General features: G+C 45.8%; 1 protein-coding gene across 5 annotated transcripts in view; it reads left to right on the forward strand.

The window, feature by feature from the left end:
* The first annotated feature begins 5,756 nt into the window (after window positions 1-5,756).
* TMEM39A (transmembrane protein 39A) overlaps window positions 5,757-21,379 on the forward strand; it is a 29,415-nt gene continuing 13,792 nt past the window's right edge. For 3 of the 5 annotated variants that reach the window (XM_030533673.1, XM_030533682.1, XM_030533708.1), the window contains exons 1-2: window positions 5,757-6,267; window positions 10,521-10,593. In XM_030533673.1, the coding sequence (XP_030389533.1) occupies window positions 10,579-10,593 (15 nt within the window). In that variant the 5' untranslated portion in view covers window positions 5,757-6,267; window positions 10,521-10,578. Of the gene's footprint in view, window positions 6,268-10,520; window positions 10,594-16,575; window positions 16,696-21,379 lie in introns of all 5 variants that reach the window. The other 2 variants (XM_030533698.1, XM_030533692.1) reach the window with 2 other exon arrangements.

Raw genomic sequence — 21,379 nt, forward strand, 5'->3', positions numbered from 1 at the left:
TCTGCAAACTTCGTCACCTCACTGTTTACTCCTTTCTCCAGATCATTTATGAATAAGTTGAACAGGATTGGTCCTAGGACTGACTCTTGGGGAACACCACTAGTTACCCCTCCCCATTCTGAAAATTTACCATTTATTCCTACCCTTTGTTCCCTATCTTTTAACCAGTTCTCAATCCATGAAAGCATCTTCCCTCTTATCCCATGACAACTTAATTTACGTAAGAGCCTTTGGTGAGGGACCTTGTCAAAGACTTTCTGGAAATCTAAGTACACTATGTCCACTGGATCCCCCTTGTCCACGTTTGTTGACCCCTTCAAAGAACTCTAATAGATTAGTAAGACATGATTTCCCTTTACAGAAACCATGTTGACTTTTGCCCAACAATTTATGTTCTTCCATGTGTCTTGACTATTTTATTCTTTACTATTGTTTCAACTAATTTGCCTGGTACTGATGTTAGACTTACCAGTGTGTAATTGCCGAGATCATCTCTAGAGCCCTTTTTAAATACACCTCTACCCTGATATAACACAACCCGATATAACATGAATTCAGCTATAACATGGTAAAGTAGTGCTCCGGGGAGGCGAGGCTGCACACTCCGATGGATTAGAGCAAATTTGATATAACGTGGTTTCACCTATAACGCGGTGAGATTTTTTGGCTCCCGAGAACAGCATTATATTGGGGTAAAAGTGTATTGGGGTTACATTAGCTATCTTCCAGTCATTGGGTACAGAGCTGATTTAAAGGACAGGTTACAAACCACAGTGAATAGTTCTGCAATTTCACATTTGAGTTCTTTCAGAACTCTTGGGTGAATGCCATCTGGTCCTGGTGACTTGTTATTGTTCAGTTTATCAATTAATTCCAAAACCTCCTTTAATGACACTTCAATCTGTGACAATTCCTCAGATTTGTCACCTACAAGGGACAGCTCAGGTTTGGGAATCTCCCTAACATCCTCAGCGTGAAGACTGAAGCAAAGAATTCATTTAGTTTCTCTGCAATGGCTTTATCATCTTTAAGTGCTCCTTTTTCATCTTGATCGTCCAGGGACCCCACTGGTTATTTAGCAGGCTTCCTGCTTCTGATGTAGTTAAAAAACATTTTATTATTACTGTGACAATGCGGTTCTGGCGGGACCCAACTGAGAGTGCCAATTCAGGACCAATTGCTTAAACAGGGCAGTTACAGCCCAAGGCTGGGGTTTTTCCACCTCTAAGGCAAACCAAATAAGCCAGACAAAGAGGACTTTGGTCTCACCTCACTGGCTAACCACAAGTCAGACAAGCAACTCTTAGACACTCCAGTTTCCTAGTACTACCACCAGTGCCACTCGTCCTGGGGATGAATGGTTATGAAAATCAACACCCCAATAAAGGAAAAAGATTCTCTTGATCCCAAAGAATCAAGCCCCATACCCAGGTCAATATACAAAACATATCTTACCCACAAATCAGCTGTCCCCAGTTCTTTAGAATCTAAAATCTAAAGGTTTATTCATAAAAGGAAAAAGATAGAGATGAGAGCTAGAATTGGTTAAATGGAATCAATTACATACAGTAATGGCAAAGTTCTTAGATCAGGCTTGTAGCAGTGATGGAGTAAACTGCAGGCTCAAATCAAGTCTCTGGAGTACATCCCCCGCTGGGATGGGTCATCAGTCCTTTGTTCAGAGCTTCAGTTTGTAGCAAAGTCCCTCCAGAGGTAAGAAGCAGGACTGAAGACCAGATGGAGATGAGGCATCAGCCTTTTATAGTCTTTTCCAGGTGTAAGAACACTTTTTTGTTCTTACTGTGGAAAATTACAGCAAAATGGAGTCTGGAGTCACATGGGCAAGTTCCTGCATACTTTGCTGAGTTACAAGGCATATCTGCCTTCTCTCAATGGGTCAATTGTATAGCTGATGGTCCTTAATGGGCCATCAAGCTGGCTAGGCAGAGCTAACACGAACTTGTCTGGGATGTTACCCAGAAGCATAGCATAATTTTGAAGTACAGACAGTATAGAGCCAATATTCATAACTTCCACTAAAAAACGATACATGCATACAGACAGCATAATCATAACCAGCGACCCATAACCTGGTCTTAGATACCTTATATGACCTCCTTTACATATGATTTGGTGCCACTACAGGACCTTGGTTGCAACCATGTTCTATATGGTCCCAGATTATATCAATAACGTCACAATTACCTTTGGAGTTTTTGGCTAGCTTTTCTTCAAACTCCTTTTGGGCTTTTCTTATTACATTTTTACACTTAATTTGGCAGTGTTTATGCTCCTTTCAATTTACCTCACTAGGATTTGACTTCCACTTTTTAAAAGATGCCTTTTTATCTCTCACTGCTTCTTTTATATGATTGTTAAGCCACAGTGGCTCTTTTTTAGTTCTTTTACTGTGCTTTTTAATTTGGGGTATACATTTTAGTTGGGTGCCTATTATGGTATCTTTGAAAAGTGTCCATGCAGCTTGCAGGGATTTCACTCTAGTCACTGTACCTTTTAATTTCTAACTAACCTCCTCATTTCTGCATAGTTCCCCTTTCTGAAATTAAATGCCACAGTGTTGGGCTGCTGAGATGTTCTTCTCATTACAGAAATGTTAAATGTTATTATATTATAGTCACTATTTCCAAGCGGTCCTGTTACAGTTACCTCTTGGACCTGATCCTGCGCTCCACTCAGGATTAAATCGAGAATTGTCTCTCCCCTTGTGGGTTCCTGCACCAGCTGCTCCAAGAAGCAGTCATTTAAAGTATCGAGAAATTTTGTCTCTGCATTTCGTCCTGAGGTGACATGTACCCAGTCAATAACTTTAGGAACAGTAGCTGGTAACATACTTCGAAGTGCAGATGGAGGAGGTGCCTTTGGGAGGTTCTTCACAAGGAGGAGGGCTGGGAAACTGCCTTTTCCCAAGTGACAGCAGAGCTCCTGCTGTAGCTTTCCAGGTCCCCCCAAGTGTGGGCAAAGGCAGGGAAGGGACTAAAGTAGTGCAACTGTAGCATTTCTTATATAGATGTACTCTCAGTGCCAGAGCTGGGATTAGCACTCCAGACTTCCTTCCCCTTAGTTGCCTGCCTAGGCCATTAAACCACATTACCTCTTATGTTATTGTGCTGCTCCAGTTTATGACCAGAGCACACTCTGACAACTCAGCAGAGGAGCCTGCTCAACTGCAAGCAGACCCCAATGGGTCTGTCTGTATTACATCTTGGTTCCCTGCCTGCCAGGGATATTAGTTGGTGGCTCCTTCATGGAGCCATGAGCATGGACATGTACCTGATGCAGTTCATTCCCCTCCCTGACACCTGCCCCTTCTGTGGTGTGAGGGAGACTTGGGTGTACATTTACATTGAGAGTGCCAGGTTGCAGTCCCTTTTCCGGTTCCTCCAGAATCTTCTCCTTAGGTTCTGGCTGCACTTTTCCCCACACCTCCTCCTTTACCCACACCCCATCTGTGGCCCTAGGTGAGTCCTCCTTATCAACATCCATCTAGCGTTGGCCAAGATGGCTGTCCACCATACCAGGAGGAGGATGCTGGATGGGGAGGCACTCTGTGACTGTGGGGCCTATTTCTACTCCTCCTGTAGTTTACGTCTCTGGGTAGAATTCCTCTAGGCCACATCCACTGGCTCTTTGGACACCTTTAAGGAGCAGTGGCCGCGGTCCCGGATTCTCTGCTTGGTGTTCCCCTCTGGCTCTGTTTTTGACCCCGTGACCCTCATGCCTATCCCTGCCTCATTTGTTGTCCGCTGCATTCACTGTGTCCAGTGGCTCCTCCTCTAAATCTGGGGGAGGGGCCTAAGCAGCCAGCAGCAGCTTGGGCAGCACTATCCCAGCATCCGGACATGAAATTATCTGGCCTCCTCCTAAAAATTGAGGGACCCGTGGCATGGTTTTAATGTTGACAACTCTCACAACGGTATTGCAAGTGTCAGGATAATTGGTGTATTTTGTAAAGCTCCAACTCCTGGAGTCTCAGAATCACACAAGAATCTCAGCTTTCATTTAAAAACAAGTTTCTAACCTTCATGGTTGCAGAGAGAAGCTTGAAAAACGCAAACTGAATGCACCCTGAAGGCTCCAAAACCAGCAGGCAAAGAAAAAGAACCCACCATGGATTACTGTTTTTCAATCTCATAATTCATAAACCAATCTCAGAAGGCATTATGGTGCCTGGTGCTTGATTTGAGTGCTTGGCCTTGGCAATCCTGGCAGGTTTTCGTAGATCAGGGGTCGGGAACCTGTGGCACACGTGCCAAACATGGCACGCAAGCTGATTTTCAGCGGCACACAGCCGCCTGCCGCAGTCCTGGTCCCCAGCCCCACTCAGCCCCCTCGCCCACTGCTCTCCCCTGCAGGGGCAGGAGGCAGAAGCTTGGTTTTGCGGCAACCAAGCTTCCCTCTCCCCCGCTTCTTCCCCCAGCGTGGTGCTTTCCTGCCCCGCCCCCTCTCCTTCCCTGCGCTAATCAGCTGATGGCCCTAGGGAGGGGGAAGGGGGAAGAGTAACAGCGTGCAGGCAGTTCCCTAGAGGAGACAGAGAGAGGGAGGGATGGAGCCTTGGGGAAGGGGGTGGAACAGGCATATCTCTTCCAGCCCCCTGCCCTGAGCTGCTCTGGGAGCACCCCAGCCCTCTGCCCTAATACCCCTCCACACTGTCTTCTGTCCTACACCCCCCAGCTCTGTGCCCTGACCCCCACACACTCAGCATTCTGCCCTGCACCCCCATACCTCCAGCCCTCTGCCCTGACCCTTGAACCCCCACCACCCTTAGCCTTCTGCCCTGATCCCCCCACACACTCAGCTTTCTGCCCTGCAGCCCCCATACCCCTCAGCCCTGAACCCTACCCACCCCAACACACACCCAGCCTTTTGCTCTGCATCCCCAAAGCCCCATCCCTCTGCCCTGACCCCCCCCACATTCAGCCTTCTGCCATGCACCCCACACACACCCAGCCCTCTGCCCTGACCCTTGACCCCCCCCACACCCAGCCTTCTGCCCTACACCCCCCCCACACACCCCAGCCCTCATCCCTGACCCCTCCCCCCTGGTCTGGGGTCCCGGCCGCAGGCCCTGCTCAGCCTGCTGCTGGCCTAGGTGACCAGAACCCCAGGCTGGCAGCGAGCTGAGCAGGCTGGCAGCATAAGATCAGCATTTTAATTTAATTCTAAATGACACTTCTTAAACATTTTGAAAACCTTGTTTATTTTACATACAATAGTTTAGTTACATAATATAGACTGATAGAAAGAGACCTTCTAAAAACGTTAAATATATGACCTGCATGCAAAACCTTAAATCAGAGTGAATAAATGAAGACTCGGCACAGCACTTCTGAAAGGTTGCCGACCCCTGTCGTAGATCCTGAAAGCCAGTCCTGGCTGCGTGGGTGGCTGTGGAGGGCCAGGGCAGCGATTGAACAACGCAAAGTTTGTTTAAAAAACCAGTGTCCAGCTTTCAGTTCCTAGAGATCAGCTGCCTGTGGGAGGCTCTTCACCAGCAGGAGGGCTGGGAAACTCTCTCTCCCCAAGTGAGAGCTGAGCTCCTGCTGTGGCTTTCCAGGTCCCCCTACTCGGGGGGGCGGGGACAGAGCGGGCACCCAAGGCCAGTCCTGTGTGCCTGAGGGAGGGGAGGGCGCCGCCCCACAGCAGGCTTTGCCACTACCAACATGGCTCCTCTCCCTGGCCGCCACCCCCCGTTTCCCTTCCTGGGCTGGCCGCTGCTGTCGCCCTGTGATGAGAGCATCAGCCCTCACTGCCACGTCTCTCCTGGGGAGCAGCAGCCACCGCTGAGGGGGGAAAAGGGAGCGGGAAGCGCGCGGAAAGGTGGCGAGAGAAGGAGCGTGGGGGGGGGCTGGACTAGGTTCTCCCGCCCCCTCCCTCCCCACTGCTCCCCGGGGAGCTGCTGAACCCCGACCCCCTGCAGCTTGGCCCTGCTGGGCAGGTGGCTGCACCCGCCCGTTTGGCCCTAGTGGGTGCTGGCAGGGTGGGTAGGTGCTAGGCGAGACTCCCCGCGGGGTGGGGAGCCGGAGCCGGAGCCAGGCCACCCGCCCGCCCGTGCCACCCGGGTAACACGGTGCCTGCTGCTGCCAGGGCTAGGGAGGGACCCCGGGCTCTGCAGCGGCAGCAATAGCAGCAGCTGCTGGCGTTGGGGGAGGGGGCTGGAGTGTGGCTCTTTGTTGCTGCTGTGTGAACGGGACCCTCCTGGCTGATGTCTGAGCTGCACCACTACCTCCTCCATCTGCACTTCGATGTGTGAGTACCGGCTACTGCTCCTTCTCCAGCCCCTGGGGCCCTCCCCCCCCAACACACTGTGCGCCCCATCTCTCCCACCCCCACCCTAAGGCCCTGGGTCCCTCTTCCCGCCCCCTTTTCCGCCATGGCTCTGTCCAGGCAACTTTTGTTCCTTTAATCACGAATTGCTGGGAGTTTGAAATGCATTAAACTGAGAGTTTGGGGAGGGGAGGATTGGTTTTAGTGCATCGGTAGGGCTTCTGCGTGGGGCTTTCCTCTCCGTTAATGGGGTGCTTGTGGCTCTGGGGGCGTTTCTGCAAACCCAGACGGGGACTGTGTGAAGATCCTGCACACGTATCCCAAGGAGTTTCTGTTTAGATGCCTCTAGGCTGCAGGGTGTGTGGGAAGAATTACTGCCCAGAGGAAAGGCTGCTACTTCTGAGGGGGACCAGTAATTCCAGTGTTGCCTCTCTTTCTGGCCCAAGTACTCATCGTCTAAAAGAAACCTTGAAACATGCAGTTGCAGCAGGGCTGATGAGATTCTTTAAACTTTATTTCTGGCAGCTCTTCTGGAGATAGGCTTAAGTTGCAAAATTGAGCTCCAGCTCTGGATTTCAGACACTCCAAGTAGAGGGGGGTGCTTGGAAAACAGATGAGAGATATGCTGTTTGCAAAGTTAGTGTTTGGATTTTAAACACCACAAAGTTCATTTGGGCTTACGTTTGTGGTTGGTGTTTTTTAGAACACTACCCAGCATTTGAAATGATCAAGGAAAATATGATAGTCTGAGTAGGACGTGGGGTCTATAGAACTGATCAGAGCCACATATCATAAATGGTGAAACATAATTAATCTAAGCCCATATAACTTGTGATAAGACCCCATTCTTCTGAAGGTGGGAAGTGTGCAATGCGTTTTCCTGTACTCCTAAGAAAGCCATGTATTGATTATCCTCCATTACATGGAGTGGCAGTTAAGATGACGACTCTGCTTATTATATGAGGCTGCATGCTAACTATTCTAGGGTCGCTTTAACAATGAATATTCAACTGAAACAAGGATAGCTTTGTTTCCAGTGTATGAAAGCTCTTGTGCATAATTTTTGGATGTGAAAAGCAGACCCCTCGTATCGCTTCCATTGTGGTGGATTGTAAAGTTCTGAGTGAGAAGACCTCATCTTAGTTGCCAACCCAGAAGGACTATGTACCTGCTGCCATCAGGAATCTTTGGATAGGGAAACTGATGTATAGAGATGGGAAAAGGCGGGTCCAAGATCACACAACGTGTGAGTGGCAGAACAGGAAATAGATGCCGAGCCCCTTGATTCCCATTCTGGTCCCCCTAAAATTCTTGATGTTTATGTCCATTCAAGTTTATTTGTTGGTGCCTCTTACTCCCCACTCTAGGAAGTTTCTTTAAGTGTTACTCTAAAACAGACCTTCACACAAAGCACCATACTGTCTGGCCCTATCAATAGCCAATGGGTAAAATCCTGACCCTACTGACATCAATGGGGTATTGCCATTGACTTTTTTGAACCTAGGATTTTACTCAGTACCTGTAGGCCCTGATCATACTGGGATTCTCTAAGATGTGGACATTTCTGCTCTGTGTCTTGTTCTCAAGCAGCTGTCAATTTTCATTTTGCAGCCCAAACCAGCATATAGGATGGGAGTGCTGCCTACTGACAAGAGCTGGGCACTAGGAGTCAGCACTGCTGGTTTTCATTCTTTGCTCTGACACTGACTCGGTCTATACACTTATGAAAACCAACTGGGTAGACCTTTTTAGTAGTGGCTAGCAACACTGGGTGCCTAATTTGAGGCACTTTGGGAGGGATCCACAAAGTACGTATGTGCCTAAGTCTACAAAACTGCTGATAAACTCTTAGGTGCCTAAGTTTTTTCCCAGAGCCTATGTTTCTGCCTCTGGGCATGTGCATTGGTGCCTCTTTCTAGATGTCCAGGCGCTGTCTCCTGCCTAAACACCCAAATGTTTCATAGACCAAGAGAATAGAGCGACAGAGTCCTGTGGCACCTTATAAACTAACAGACTTTTGTGGGTGAAAGCATGCGTCTGACAAAGTGGGTATTTACCCATGAAAGCTTATGCTCCAATACATCTGTTAGTCTGTAAGGTGCCACAGGACTCTTTCTCACTTTTTACAGATCCAGACTAACATGGCTACCCCTCTCATACAGGAGAATACAGGTATTCAGCTGCCTACGTTGACTGTGGGGCCCAATCTAGCAGGCATGCTCAGAGGTCACCTGATGGATTGAGGCCCATTTAAAAACAGACTGGAGAAGGAGGTGGTGGCACTGCCGTCCTCCTCCTAACTTTTAGCCCAGTGCTTAGAGCAGTGGTTCCCAACCTTTCAGTGTGGCGAGTGCCCGCCGAGGAGCATGGCCGCCAGACAAGCAGCTGTCGAAATGCCACTGAGAAGTGGCAATGCCAAGACGCATTGCTACCAAGAAGCATCACTGCCAAAATTCCGCTGCTTCTCGGCAGCATTTTGGTGATGCCACCTCTTGATGACACTGCTTCTTGGTGGCATTTTGCGGCGATGCTTCTTGATGTTGCCGCTTCTCAACGTCATTTCGGCAGCTGCTTGTCCAGCGGCTGTGCTCCTCGGCGATGAGGCGCTCCCTTGTCAGTAGGTGGGTGCACATAGATTCCCCGACGGGCCTCATGGCACCCACAGGCACTGCATTGGGGACCACTGGCTTAGAGCACTTGCCTGGGATGTGAGAGACTCAGGTTCAATTCCCACCTCTCTGCTAGAGGGGAGTGACAGGATTTGAACAGGGGTCTCCTCATCTCAGGAGAGGTGCTCTGGGATATTCTGTTGTGGGGCTCCCTCAGTCTCTCATTTTGAAGCTGTTCCACTGCAGATAAATAATGAAAGAGTGATTGGAGACACGGGGTCTTCCATCTTCCACATGGGTGCTCTAACCACAGGACTGCAGAGCCATTCTCTCACTGTCTGGGCCAATGACTGACTCTCCCAGCCAGAGGGAGAAGGGAGAATGACTGCAGTCCACTGGTTACGGCTTCCATCTGGGAGGTGCCTATCTCAGAGAGAGGCCGGTTTATCACACACCCTTAATCATGAGCATCTCTCATTAGGTAGTTTAGGCAGTTCAGCACCTAGTGTCCTGGCTTTTGTGGATCCCATTGGGTGGTGCGTCTCTCTCCACATCCACTGTGTAGTGAGCCTCGGTGTTTAGCTTGGCTTTGTGGCTCTGAGTGTTGTTCCTGTGATTTTCTTGGTGTTTAAAAGTTAGGCACCATGACACTCAGTGTTGCAATGGCCAAGTCTCTTCATGGATGCTAGCTGTGGAGCCTAATTTTTTCGGAAAGGCTGAGCCACCACAGTTCTCACTGACTTCAGCTGGCATTGCAGATGCCCAGTGCTTTTGAAAACAAGGCCCAAATTGTCTCAAGTTGAGCACCTAAAATTGATAATTTTGCAAATTTGGGCCTTACTTTCTCTGTGCCTCAGTTTTCCCATCTGTAAAAAAGGGATAATATTACCTTCCTACTTGAGCAGGGGTTTTGGGAGAGTAAATTAGTTCTTGTAAAGCATCTTGAGTTCTTTAGATGAATAGCACTTGCAAGCTATCACTTTTTCAGTGATACTGATAGGATCTTGCTGTAGCTAAGATTGCAAAATAGTATCAGTGTAGATAGGATCAGGGTTGGGATTTGACCAGTCCAAAAATAATTTGCCAATTGACTGGTCAAATACTGTCGGATATAGACATATTTTATAGCACTAATTTGTTAAAATAGTAACAACAGTACCAAAAACAGATAAGACTTTATGGTCTCAAATAGGCTTAACCTTAGATACTTATATGTAATTGCAAAAACCAAGTTACTTAACTGAGTTGTTTTAACTCAAAAAAATGCAAAACACAATGAAATGAAGTTATAAAAAATGAGGCAATAATTATTATTACCTTTTTTAGCAATGTTAGGTTAGCATTTAAATGTGAACTTTACTCAAGATTGAATAGTTACAAAAGAAAAAATTGAAATTAAATAAAACAAACAGAGCAACTATAAAAGATTTTAAAATGACTTTTTCCACTTTTTCTAGGTAGACATTCAAGTAGTTTAATGGTTGTGCTTCGTGCGTTGTAAATTGCAATGTACATTGATGGCCTGTTTACACATAAGGATAGAGATACATACAATATTGGTTCTAGAAGATTCTAGTCAATCAAGAGGCTCAACTTTTAATTAGTTTGCCCTTTTCCCCCCAACAGGTGGCATTAGAATGTAGTAAAGTAAGCGATCAAGACTTTTAAGTAGGCTTGCTAACAGATGGCAATCAAAAAGGTACGTTGGGCCTACATCAGAGCATTCTGTCTGGAATATCTGATCGTGGTCAGATAATAAGTCAGTTGACTGGTCAGTTGATCAGCTTTCTAGCCTGAACCAGCATTAGGAGAGAAATGTTTGCACTGGTGTAATGATATTGGTATACTAGTATAAATTACTCTAATGCATTGTTTTCTTACTCCTGTGTTTTTTGTGGGAAATTTTTACCTTTTGGGCTGAAATTCTTGGAAGATTTTTTGTTTGTTTGTTTTTTAATAAAGTTTGAGCAAAATCCCATCCAGTGTTTTGGATTTAGGAGAGGGTAAAAACAAACCATTTTTATGTGGGTGTGTAAAACTCAAAACAGCTGAACTTTGAATCTTCAAACTTGCCCTAAACACTGGACTCCAGAGTCATTCCCGTGCGTGCTATCTCTGGCCCAATGACTGTTCCACTGTGAATGAATACTTAAATAGTCATTGGACTAGACAGAAAGAAAATGGGAATGGGTCTGTAGTCCAAGGGCTAGGGCATGAAGGTGGGAAACTCTGGCTCCAGTGTCCCTGCTCCACTCCATTCTTTCATTATTTATCCAGAGTACAGCAACTTCAACAGGAGAGATTGAGGGAGCCTCAGATCAGACTGTCTCAGATCCCAGTGGTTAGAGCCTTCTCTTAGGATTTGAAGATGAATCTTTCCCATCTCTTCTCCTCTGCTGACAGAGAGGGGAGAATTGTACTTGGGTCTCCCATATCCTAGGCAAGTGCTGTAGTGATGGACTAAAAGTTATAAGGTGGTTGCTGCTGCTGCCGCTGCCTCCTCCCAGATTGCGTCCCCATGTAATTTAATTGGCCAAATGCATGTCTTCCCCTGATTTGTGAATCACTCTGGGGTTTAGATGGGAGACAGGTGTCCGGACACCTTGAGAGAGGCAGCAGGAACGTTCAGCAGCAGTTTTGTGGATCAGAGTATAGCCATAATTAGGATGTGGGCACCCAACCCACAGACATAAGCACCTAAATACCTTGTGGTCCAAAGTTCCATGCCCAGAAATCAGGACAGTCTGAAAACTAAGATCGCTCTGGCAGTATTAAATCAGCCTGCATTACTGTTGTGTATTTATGGCCTAAACTCAGTTTAGGCATCTAAATGCACACTAAGGGTATGTCTATGCTACTTGCCGGATCGGTGGGTAGTGATTGATCTATCGGGGATCGATGACATAGACTCATAGACTCACGAATGCGCTCCCTGTCGAGTCCGGAACTCCACCAGGGTGAGAGTCAGAAGCGGAGTCGACGGGGGAGCAGCGGCCGTCGATCCTGCACCGCGAGGACGCGAAGTAAATCAATCTAAGATATGTCAACTTCAGCTGCGCTATTCTCGTAGCTGAAGTTGTGTATCTTAAATCGATTCTCCCCCCCACCCCCACCCGCAGTGTAGACCAGGCCAAAGGGACCGAAATAAATGTAGCCTGGTATTCAAAGGAGCAGATACTATGAGAAGCTGGGGGAGCTCAGCTCTTCTGGAAATCAAGCCACTTTTACTCAAATCCCTAAATGCAGATTAAGGTGCAAGAACCCAAATTTAAAAATTTTGGCCAATTCCCAGCCCTCTCCCTCTTTCCCTTGTTAAATGTGAACCTTAATGTTATGGAATTAGTGCAGACTATTAATATATGGGAGGGCTGAGTTAAGGTTGCAGGAACTACTTGAATGCTTGGAATCTGACTTTTTATGTCCTGATCTTGCAGCCTTAATTCTGCAGTTATGGGTTTTTTTCATTGTACTTGAATATATTTCTTTACACAGGCCTGAGTCCTGCAGCCCTGTTCTGTTCAGTGACAAAGAGGCTGCAAAGCCAACTTAGCTGGCTCCAGAGAAATACCTCGGGACAGTAGCTCTGGGTCCCCCTTCCTGCACAGCCCCACACATAGGGTGGAAGGGGCGGCTTGAAGGATAGCTGGAATGCTATGTACTCTGGTCACTCTGGGCTGCAGAGCAACCCATTGAGAGCTGCCTTATGTTGTAGCAGATTCAGCACCACCTATATTTTCGTAAAGTGTCTAGCACATTTGGGGCCCTACTGTAATATCTATAAAGATTAAATAATATGCCCCATCACCCCCAGTCAAGTAGAGGTTAGTATTTTTTTTAAAGGGGATACTATTATATTTTTTAATAAGTGATTAGAGAACTCTGTTCCTAGTACTCTGAAATTCTTTTACGGTTAGTAAGCTGAGTGTTGTTGTTTACATGGCACTATGAACTACTTAGTGCTTAACAGAGACAGACAAGACAGGGATCAAATTCTGCTCTCAGTTACAGCAGAAGTTTGAGCCCCTCAAACCCAACCCATCTCCACAACTTTTGGGAGCTCCTCCATGGGCCATGTGTGGGTGAGCCTCTCTCTCCACACGTCTCTGTCTCTCTCCCAACTTTCTTCTAGCTCTTCAGAAAGCACTGGTACCGTGGCCTTCTGGGCTACTTTCATGATAAGGCGTTGGGCTTCCAGAGCATGACTGGGTAACTGGTACAATTTCATGCTGACTTTCATGGTTTTGACTTGCTCAGAGAGCTCCCACAGGCTAAGGGGGGATGATGATGCCACGTTGAGCAACCTTCCCCCCAATTAGTCCCCTTGGAGAACTTACTCAACCCACAGCACTGGCTTTTCTAAACTATACTACCCACCACCAGATCTGTTGCTCCGTGCTCCCCTCTTGGGCTGGGGACAGGGGAGCATATTCCTTCCCCCTCCTCCTTCAACCATTTTGCAGTGTGAAACTTTTTAACAGGTGCATTTTTTTTAAATAGGTGAATCTTCAGTCATTTGACTTGGCTAAATCATTCATTAGATATCTCAGTGCCTTGTGAAAGGTTTCTGACATCTTTAATGGGGCATGTGCATTCTACTAAGTCATTTCCAGCCCTGTTTGACTTTTTGGACTGAACATTTTGCAAGCGGAAGCAGAGACCTCTGGTGAGAAGTAGTATGCATTATGCAACCTGACTTGTAAAAGCCAGGCAGGCTGGCTGACTGATACAATACATGCTACTGCTGCATAACCCGTGTGCCTGTGGGGGCAGGTTCAGAATTATTGATTTAAAACAAAAGTGTCAATGGACCTCATGGTCTGAGAATGTCTTTAAAGGAGCATGCAGGTAAACTCAGGAGGCCAAATCAGTCCCTGGGTATAACTAACCACTTCAGTGGAGTTACACTGAGAATGAGTCAGCTTGGCCTGTTGTATTTTTCTTGGGTGAGATTCTCTCCCCGCCCCCCCCCCCCCCCCCCCAACCATGTGATTTTTGTAGGCTCTTGAATGCTTATTTCCAACAAGGTCAATGAGAGTTGAAGGCACTTGCACCTGGCAGGAGGCATTCATAACCTCACAGTATAAGGTGATTAGTTATAGCGTCTTACATAGTTCAATATTTGCTATCTAGATACTACAGGAAAATAAATATATATATAAATAAAAAAAGCAATGTATATCTGAGCAATGGCATGTGTGACTGTCTATACAGGCTTCCATACACAAATGAAATGTTCAGAACCGTTTTTAAAAATACCTGTCACAATTTCACTGTCTCCATAAGTGTGAATGGACTGTCGCTAGAAGTTGCTATTGCACTGACACTCTCCAGCATGAATTCTAGCCTAATGACATGGAATAGGACTCAGGCAATTCACCTCTCATTTCATTGCACAAGAAAGCAGGGACATTCAAAGTTGCTGCAAGGTAAATTTTGATTTTTTTTTTAGATATATTACAGGTAAATTTAACATCACACAGACACACACACTAGAAATTGAAACAGCTTTGAAAGTCTCTAGCTTTCTGATTGGAATGGAATCCCCCAAGTCCTGCTGCATGTCATCAAACAGTAAAGGGGACAGATTTCCCATCTGATTAGTAATTATTCTTTAGCCTATTTTGAGCCTGTTAAAAAAAAATCCTAGTGATTTCTGCTATGTAATATGCGTTGTACTGATTTGAATTACCTTTTATATTAAAAATTCTAGTTGGTAAACAGGCACGGACAGGAGAAATGCTGCTTTTGTTTGTTTAATAAAATCTTGTAAAAGCGATTAGCAGTTACAGTAAAAGCTTTTTTATCCGGCATGTTGGGAAATGGGGCGTACCAGTAAGTGAAGAATGCTGGTTAACTAAGAGGGAAGGAGTTTGGGTGTGGGAGGGGGCTTGGGGCAGGGGATTGGGGACAGGTTTCAGGGTCCTGATCTGGGGGGTGTTGGTTCACCTCGGGTGGCTCCCCACAAGCGGCAACCTGTCCCTGCTGTTCCTTGGTGGAGGCATGGCAGGTGGCTCTGTGCGCTGCACCCACCCTGCCCTGAGCGCTGGCTCAGCATCTCCCATTGGCCGGGAACTGCAGCCAATGGGAGCTGCAGGGGAGGCGGCTGTGGGCAAAGGCAGCACGCAGAGCCACCTGCTGCATCTCCGCTTAGAAGCAGCCGGGACAGGTTGTTGCTTGCGGGAAGCTGCCCAAGGTGAGCACCTCCCAGATCTGGCACCCCAAAACCTGTCCCAAGCCTCAACTCCCTTCTCTGAGCCCCCTCCTGCACCCAAATTCCCTCCCAGAGCCTGCGCTGCAGTCCCACGCCCCCTCCTGCACTCCGAACCCTTTGTAGCCGTTCCTCTGCCTAGGAGCAGCAGGGACATGCCAGGTAGGGAGCCTGCTGGCCCCGCACCAACCGGACTATAAACCAGACTTTCTGTGAAGATTAGAAATGCTGGTTTATGGAGCTTTCCGGTTGGTACAGGGCCAGATAACACAGCTTTTACTGTATATAGTGCTGTACAAACATTAACTACCCCCCTGCAAGGCAAAAAATAATCCCTGTTTTACACATGAGGAAATTCACCCAGAGAGGTGAAGTGATCTGGTCAGGGTGTCACAGCAAGTCAGAGCTGGAACACCGGAAATTCCTGGCTCCCAGTCCTGTATGTGGGCCACTAGGCAATGTGTCTTTTGTGTGAGAGGCTGGGTGAGAATATATGGGGCTTCTCAGAGTTTGTAGTAAACCTTGAATTTTTCAGTAGTTAACTTGACCATAAAAAAATTGCCATTGCTTGAAATTAGCACACAGGATCCTAGGTCAGAATCTTTTGTCATACAAGTGGCTTTAAAAATAACTTTTTCCCCCTCCACTCACATAACTCACAATATTTAAATCCTTAGTACTCCTAGCTGAAATTTCCCTCCCCATTGTCATGCAGTGGGCTATCAATAAGAGGGCTGCGTGTCTGCTCTTCAATGGTGGCTGCGTTTTCAGTGATACTGTATGAATGTACAGTTGCTTGTTTTCATTCTGCAGAATTTAGCAATTCAAGAATTGTGTTTTTATACATATACAGTGGCAATAAATTGTCTCATGTGTACTCTGCTTGCTAATCCATTTTCCCTGGGATTTATTCTAACAGTCCAACCTCTGAGCTGCTTCAGAAATGCTGTTTATAAAACTGTTTTTTTTAATTTTCCCCAAAATTATTCTACCTTGAGGCCTAGGGTGGGTGATATTCAACCCTAGACTAGTGGCACATTTGAGGTATAAGATCTCATAACTCATCAGATATAGAAGCAGTTGTTTTATACCAGTGAGATGAACAGGGGATTACTCATTCCTATTAGTGTATAAGGCTTTTGTTTCTAGCCCTGGTAGGATGTGAGATATCAGACCTTATAACTGTGTCATTATTATGTATAGAAATGCTATTTTGGGTATCAAGCTTAAACTGTTTCCAGCTCTCGGATGACAAAGCCAAGTGGCTTTTGGGTAACATTCTTAGTTTAGTAATTCCTGCCAGCTTCATTTTAAATCTCACATGCTGGATGAGACGTGAGCATTGCCGTCCCCTTCCCTTTATGATTGAGAAACATCAGAATTGTAAGACCAAAATAGACCAATGATCCAACTAGTCAGAACTCTTGTTCAAGAACAGACCATCTCTGCAATTCTTTCTCCTTGTCTTACCAGAACAAACCAATGCTGTCTGTAGTCCAGTATCCTGCCTTTGACAGATACTAATGCCATATTACAAGGGAGACTGAAGAAACCCACTGTGTCGCTGGGTAATTGTGTAACCCTATACTCTTGGTGAGAAATTTCTTCCTGACTGTTGGTTATTGATCAGTTTACACCCTGAGGCATGAAGGCTGATGGCTCCTGTAATTTTTTCCATCCTTGCTAGCATAACTACAAATGTCCTCATTCATACAATTATTTAATCCTTCATTACAATTTTACTAAGCTGTTTGCTTCAACAGCATCCTGCAGCAGTGAATGCCCTGGGATAATCATATGCTGCTGAAGTATTTTCTCTTACTGCTTTTAAAGTTTTGCTTTGTTTTTCTATTAAGGGAAGGGTTCAGTAAGAGTGCCTGACTGCCCCCTCCCACTCACATTTTCCCCTGTACCTTAAAGATGGCTATGTCCCATCCCCACCTCCGAAGGTCTTTTCTTCACACCCCTCCATTAAGGTGGTCTGAGGCAACGGCTGAGGGGTATAAAAATGAGGTGTGTATAGATGTGTCCGAAACTTGCAGTGAGTATGCCCCAAAAATGTAGCTAAATTGAGCCCCATGCACTTTGTTGTGGGTTGTTTTTTCAGGTGAGACTTTTACAGCCAAGTTCCTGTCTCCTGGGACACTGAGTGCCATGGAAGTTTTAAAGAGCAGGTGTTTGTCCCATTGTCTTTGACCAGTACTTTCCACACCAGTGCCCTTCTTGCCGGCTGTTTTCCTCCGCAGAGATGGATGCATTTCAGTGGTACTGTGTACATATACAGCAAATGAGGCTTTGTCTGCCTTTCGTTATTAATTTCTGCACTTTTCCCAGTTTTGGATCACACACTGGGACGGGTTGATGACTCCTTTCCATTTGCCAATATTGTGCTTTATGGTGAACCCCGCATTAGTCGGCTTGTTACTTCTGAATTTAAATTCTGAAGGGGAGAGGAATTCTCAGTCACCGATTTAAAAATGAATCCGATCGGACTGATAATGAGTCCCCTGACCCTGGATCTTGGAAGAGATTTGAAGCCTTAACTTTGAATTTGCTGGATCAGTGGCTCTGGAGTCAGACCTTGACTATGCTTTATAATTTTTCTGTCTCTCTGGTGGTTTAATACTCCCTTTATCTGTTGCGTCTGAGTGTTCCATGCAGCGCAGGAACATGGAAAATGTGCTGACTTCAGAGGTCTGCTTACTGGTTATGTCTCCCTGAATGGGGGAAGGGTGCAGGGTTTTGCTTGCAGGTGGCAGGTGTGTTCTTTTATTACCAGTGGGTGTTGAAAAGTTGTGTTTCTTGCTGGGAGCTGTGCAAGCCAAATATTTAGTTTGCAGTCTGACAACCTGTCGGTTATTTCTGCATGAAAATGGGTTTGGAATATGTAAGTACAACCTCTGTTTTAGCTCATGTGATGCTAGTACAATGCTATTGTACAAGTACCATGTCAGTTTTAGCTACAGCAATGTGACAAAGCAATCAGTATTATTAATGGTTAGAGCACAGGACTGGGAGTCCGGACTCTTACCTTCTGTTCCTAGCTCTACGTTATGCTGGGCATGTCACCTGCTTCCTCTCTAAGTTTTTCCATCTGTAAAATGGGGACAAAGATTCTCTGGTTTAAGAGGGTGTGCAGAGGGTTTAAAGCAAGTCAGAAATTGGCCCTTATGTCAGGGCTTGCTGCAGAAGTTTGTTGAAGAGAGAAAAACATTTCTTTTTTTCAAGGTGTATGTAATGTAACTTCATTGATCCTTTAGGCATGGGATTAGGTTTGTTAGCTGAATGGAAGTCTGGGATTAGATTGATCAGAGAATGGAGTTGATTGGGGCAGTTATAGCCAAGATTGTTAGCATTATTTGTTTGGTTTTGGGGGAAAAAATGAAATAGGGGAGGAAAAAGAAGAGAGAGAAAGGAATGGAAGGATTGTATATTTTTTGCAGTAAAAGTCATACCTCAACTTTTATTTGTTATACTCCCAAAAGCCAGAGGATTTTGTCCTGCTCTCCTCTATCCCTCCTCTGGGTATGAAGCTACCTTTGTGGCTCTGTCTGCCCTATGCAAAACAGGTTTCAGAGTAGCAGCCATGTTAGTCTGTATCCGCAAAAAGAACAGGAATACTTGTGACACCTTAGAGACGAACAAATTTATTTCAGCATAAGCTTTCGTGGGCTACAGCCCACGACAGCTTATGCTCAAATAAATTTGTTCGTCTCTAAGGTGTCACAAGTACTCCTGTTCTCTATGCAAACCAGGCATTCCAAACAAACTAGTGGTTTGGATACAGTGAACTTCTCTCACCTGTACAGCTACTCATGTCCACTTGCAGCAGCTGTCCCAAGTGTTCTGCAGGTGGTGGCTGTACCATTCAGTTGCAGCACCTGGGATGAAGTCTGTCATTCAGACTTGGCTGAACTGATGGAGTCTTAAAAGGTCTCTTGCCATGAGAATTGCAACGGCACTTGTTAAGCCAGTCCTCTGAACCCCATCCCTGTGAATTCAGTGCCCCATGTTTGGAAATTACTCAAAAGCCCCTGCTCCTGGAAGCAGGGCAAGACAATAAGGGGTAGGTACTGGAAGTGTCCTAGAGTGCACAGGTCCTGGTGTGGTTATAAGATGTGCTATGCCATAGGAATGAATGAGGGGACCTGCCACATCAATTAGTTACCCCAAGCGAGGGAAGTGTCACAGGGACATCAGAAGTCCCCCTGGTCTTTCTCCTCTTCCTTCCTTGGTTGTTCCCAGTCTTCTCTCCACCCATTCCTTTTCCTTGCTCCTTACCTCCCTTCCCCCACCTTCCAGCACTAATGGATTTGGACACTGGCAGCAATTCCAGTTCTGGTGACTAGCATGCGGGTACTGGAAATGCTGATAGTGTTCTGTCAGCTGTTGCTAATAGCTCCTTTTATGGTTACTGCTGGTAGCACTCTTCTTAGTGATTCCACTGGGACAGCTTCTTGTGCTTTCCTGTGGGAGGCAGGGCGAAGGGGCATCAGGTCGGCAATGCACAATTTCATAGGCATGGCAGCACCCTGGTCGTTGTCTCTGCCTAGCCAGAAAGCAAGGGAATGCAAGTGGAGAATCACACTCACCTGTGAGTTGTGTATGTACTGCAACATACACATGCGCCTGCAGGGCACAAGAAGATGGGATAGAGACAGGAATGTCTATTTAGGGGCTTAGAGGAAGGGTACATTTTCTGTGCATGTGATCATGGTGCAGGCAGGTAACAGGTGGCCTGGGAGGGACAATGGGGTATCAAATCTAGGTACTTAGCAGTCTCAACAGAGAGGGCTGATATCTGCCATTTTTGTTCACTTCTTATGACTGAGACTATATACATGAAGCATCCCTGACATGCAGCCACCTGTAAGGTAGAAGGTGGCAGGTCAGAGCAGAGCAACAACAGAAATCAGGGGATCTTCACATTTTTTCAGAACTTCAAGTTCCGGTCTCCCTTCTCACCGGCTAGCAGAAACTGCACAATATTCAATGGATCTACCTTGGAAGGACAAAGAGTTGGTTTGACTCCTACTGGAGTTTAAGCCTGTGGCTGTAGGGAGTGCATGGATTTCAGGAATGAGACTAGACAATCCCAAAGCCATTCTTTTTAGTAATTGTTTTTTAAGCAACATTACAAGATAATTAAAAATTCTCAATATTCTTATTTGAGAGAGTACATCAGCATATTAGACAACTTTTTTATTTAGTTGCGCTTTTAAAAATGCAGTTCTACTCTGAAAAGTGACTGTGAAAATGGCATCTTGGAATGTTATATTTGTCTCTTGCTGACTCCAGATCAAATTACTCTGTTTAAAAGTAAAAGGTTTTTTTTTTTTCTAACTGCCAGCTCGGCAAACTCAAACTGGGATCTGAGAGCTAAGCTGGGTGCTTTTCAGCTTGTACCTCATCACCAGCAACAAAGCCTGTGAATAACAAATACTGCCTTCAGTGCAACACATTTTGCCTTGGGTTTCAGAGCTGCAACTGAAAGAAGGTTTTGGCTGTGCATTTGGAATAATTCTGAGAAACAAATTCTGCTGGTGGTGCACAAGCCAGAATAGCCTCCAGCTCACTCTCCAGTAGTTGTGCTGGCACTGCAGAGGTAACAAGTAAAGAGAAGAACATACTTATTTTTGTTTCAGATGAGCAGCTTGATACACATACTGGTCAGGTGCGTTGGAATAAGAGATTATGGGCAGTTAGACAGTTGCTTTTCAGAGTTGAACCATACCTTAAATGAAATCATTAAAAACATTAAAGATACTGTTTTTCTTAAAGGAACACTGGCTTTAAGGCCCAAAATGTAGTTTTCAGTCCAAATTCATTTCTGTTGTAGCTGCGTTGACTTCCCTGGAGTTAAACCGGGGTGAATCTGGCCGGTTTGTGTGTGTTAAAAAGGTGGGTGGTGTGCAAATTTTGCTCTTACTTACACCAGGGTACTTTGAGACTGACTTCACTGAAATCAATAGAGTTATATCCATGTAAATCTTGAATAACAGAGATCAGAGTTTAGCCCTGTATGTGTGTATAGGGATTAGAAAGGCAGATTTTAAAAAACCTATTGTGAGTAGAATATGTATTTAATTTAATTGAAAGGGGTTTTTATATACACTCTTATTTAACAATGGAAACCCTCCAGCATCTGTGCTAAGGCCTAAAACCAGAAGATGAAAGTGGCCACTCTGATTTCAGTGTGCAAGCTAATAAGTAAACAGACTCCATAAAATTGCTAGACAAAAATAAGATTTGTTAAATTCTTTTATGAATTATTGAC

The sequence above is a fragment of the Gopherus evgoodei genome, chromosome 1, assembly GCF_007399415.2.
Source record: "Gopherus evgoodei ecotype Sinaloan lineage chromosome 1, rGopEvg1_v1.p, whole genome shotgun sequence".
NCBI lineage: Eukaryota > Metazoa > Chordata > Testudines > Testudinidae > Gopherus > Gopherus evgoodei.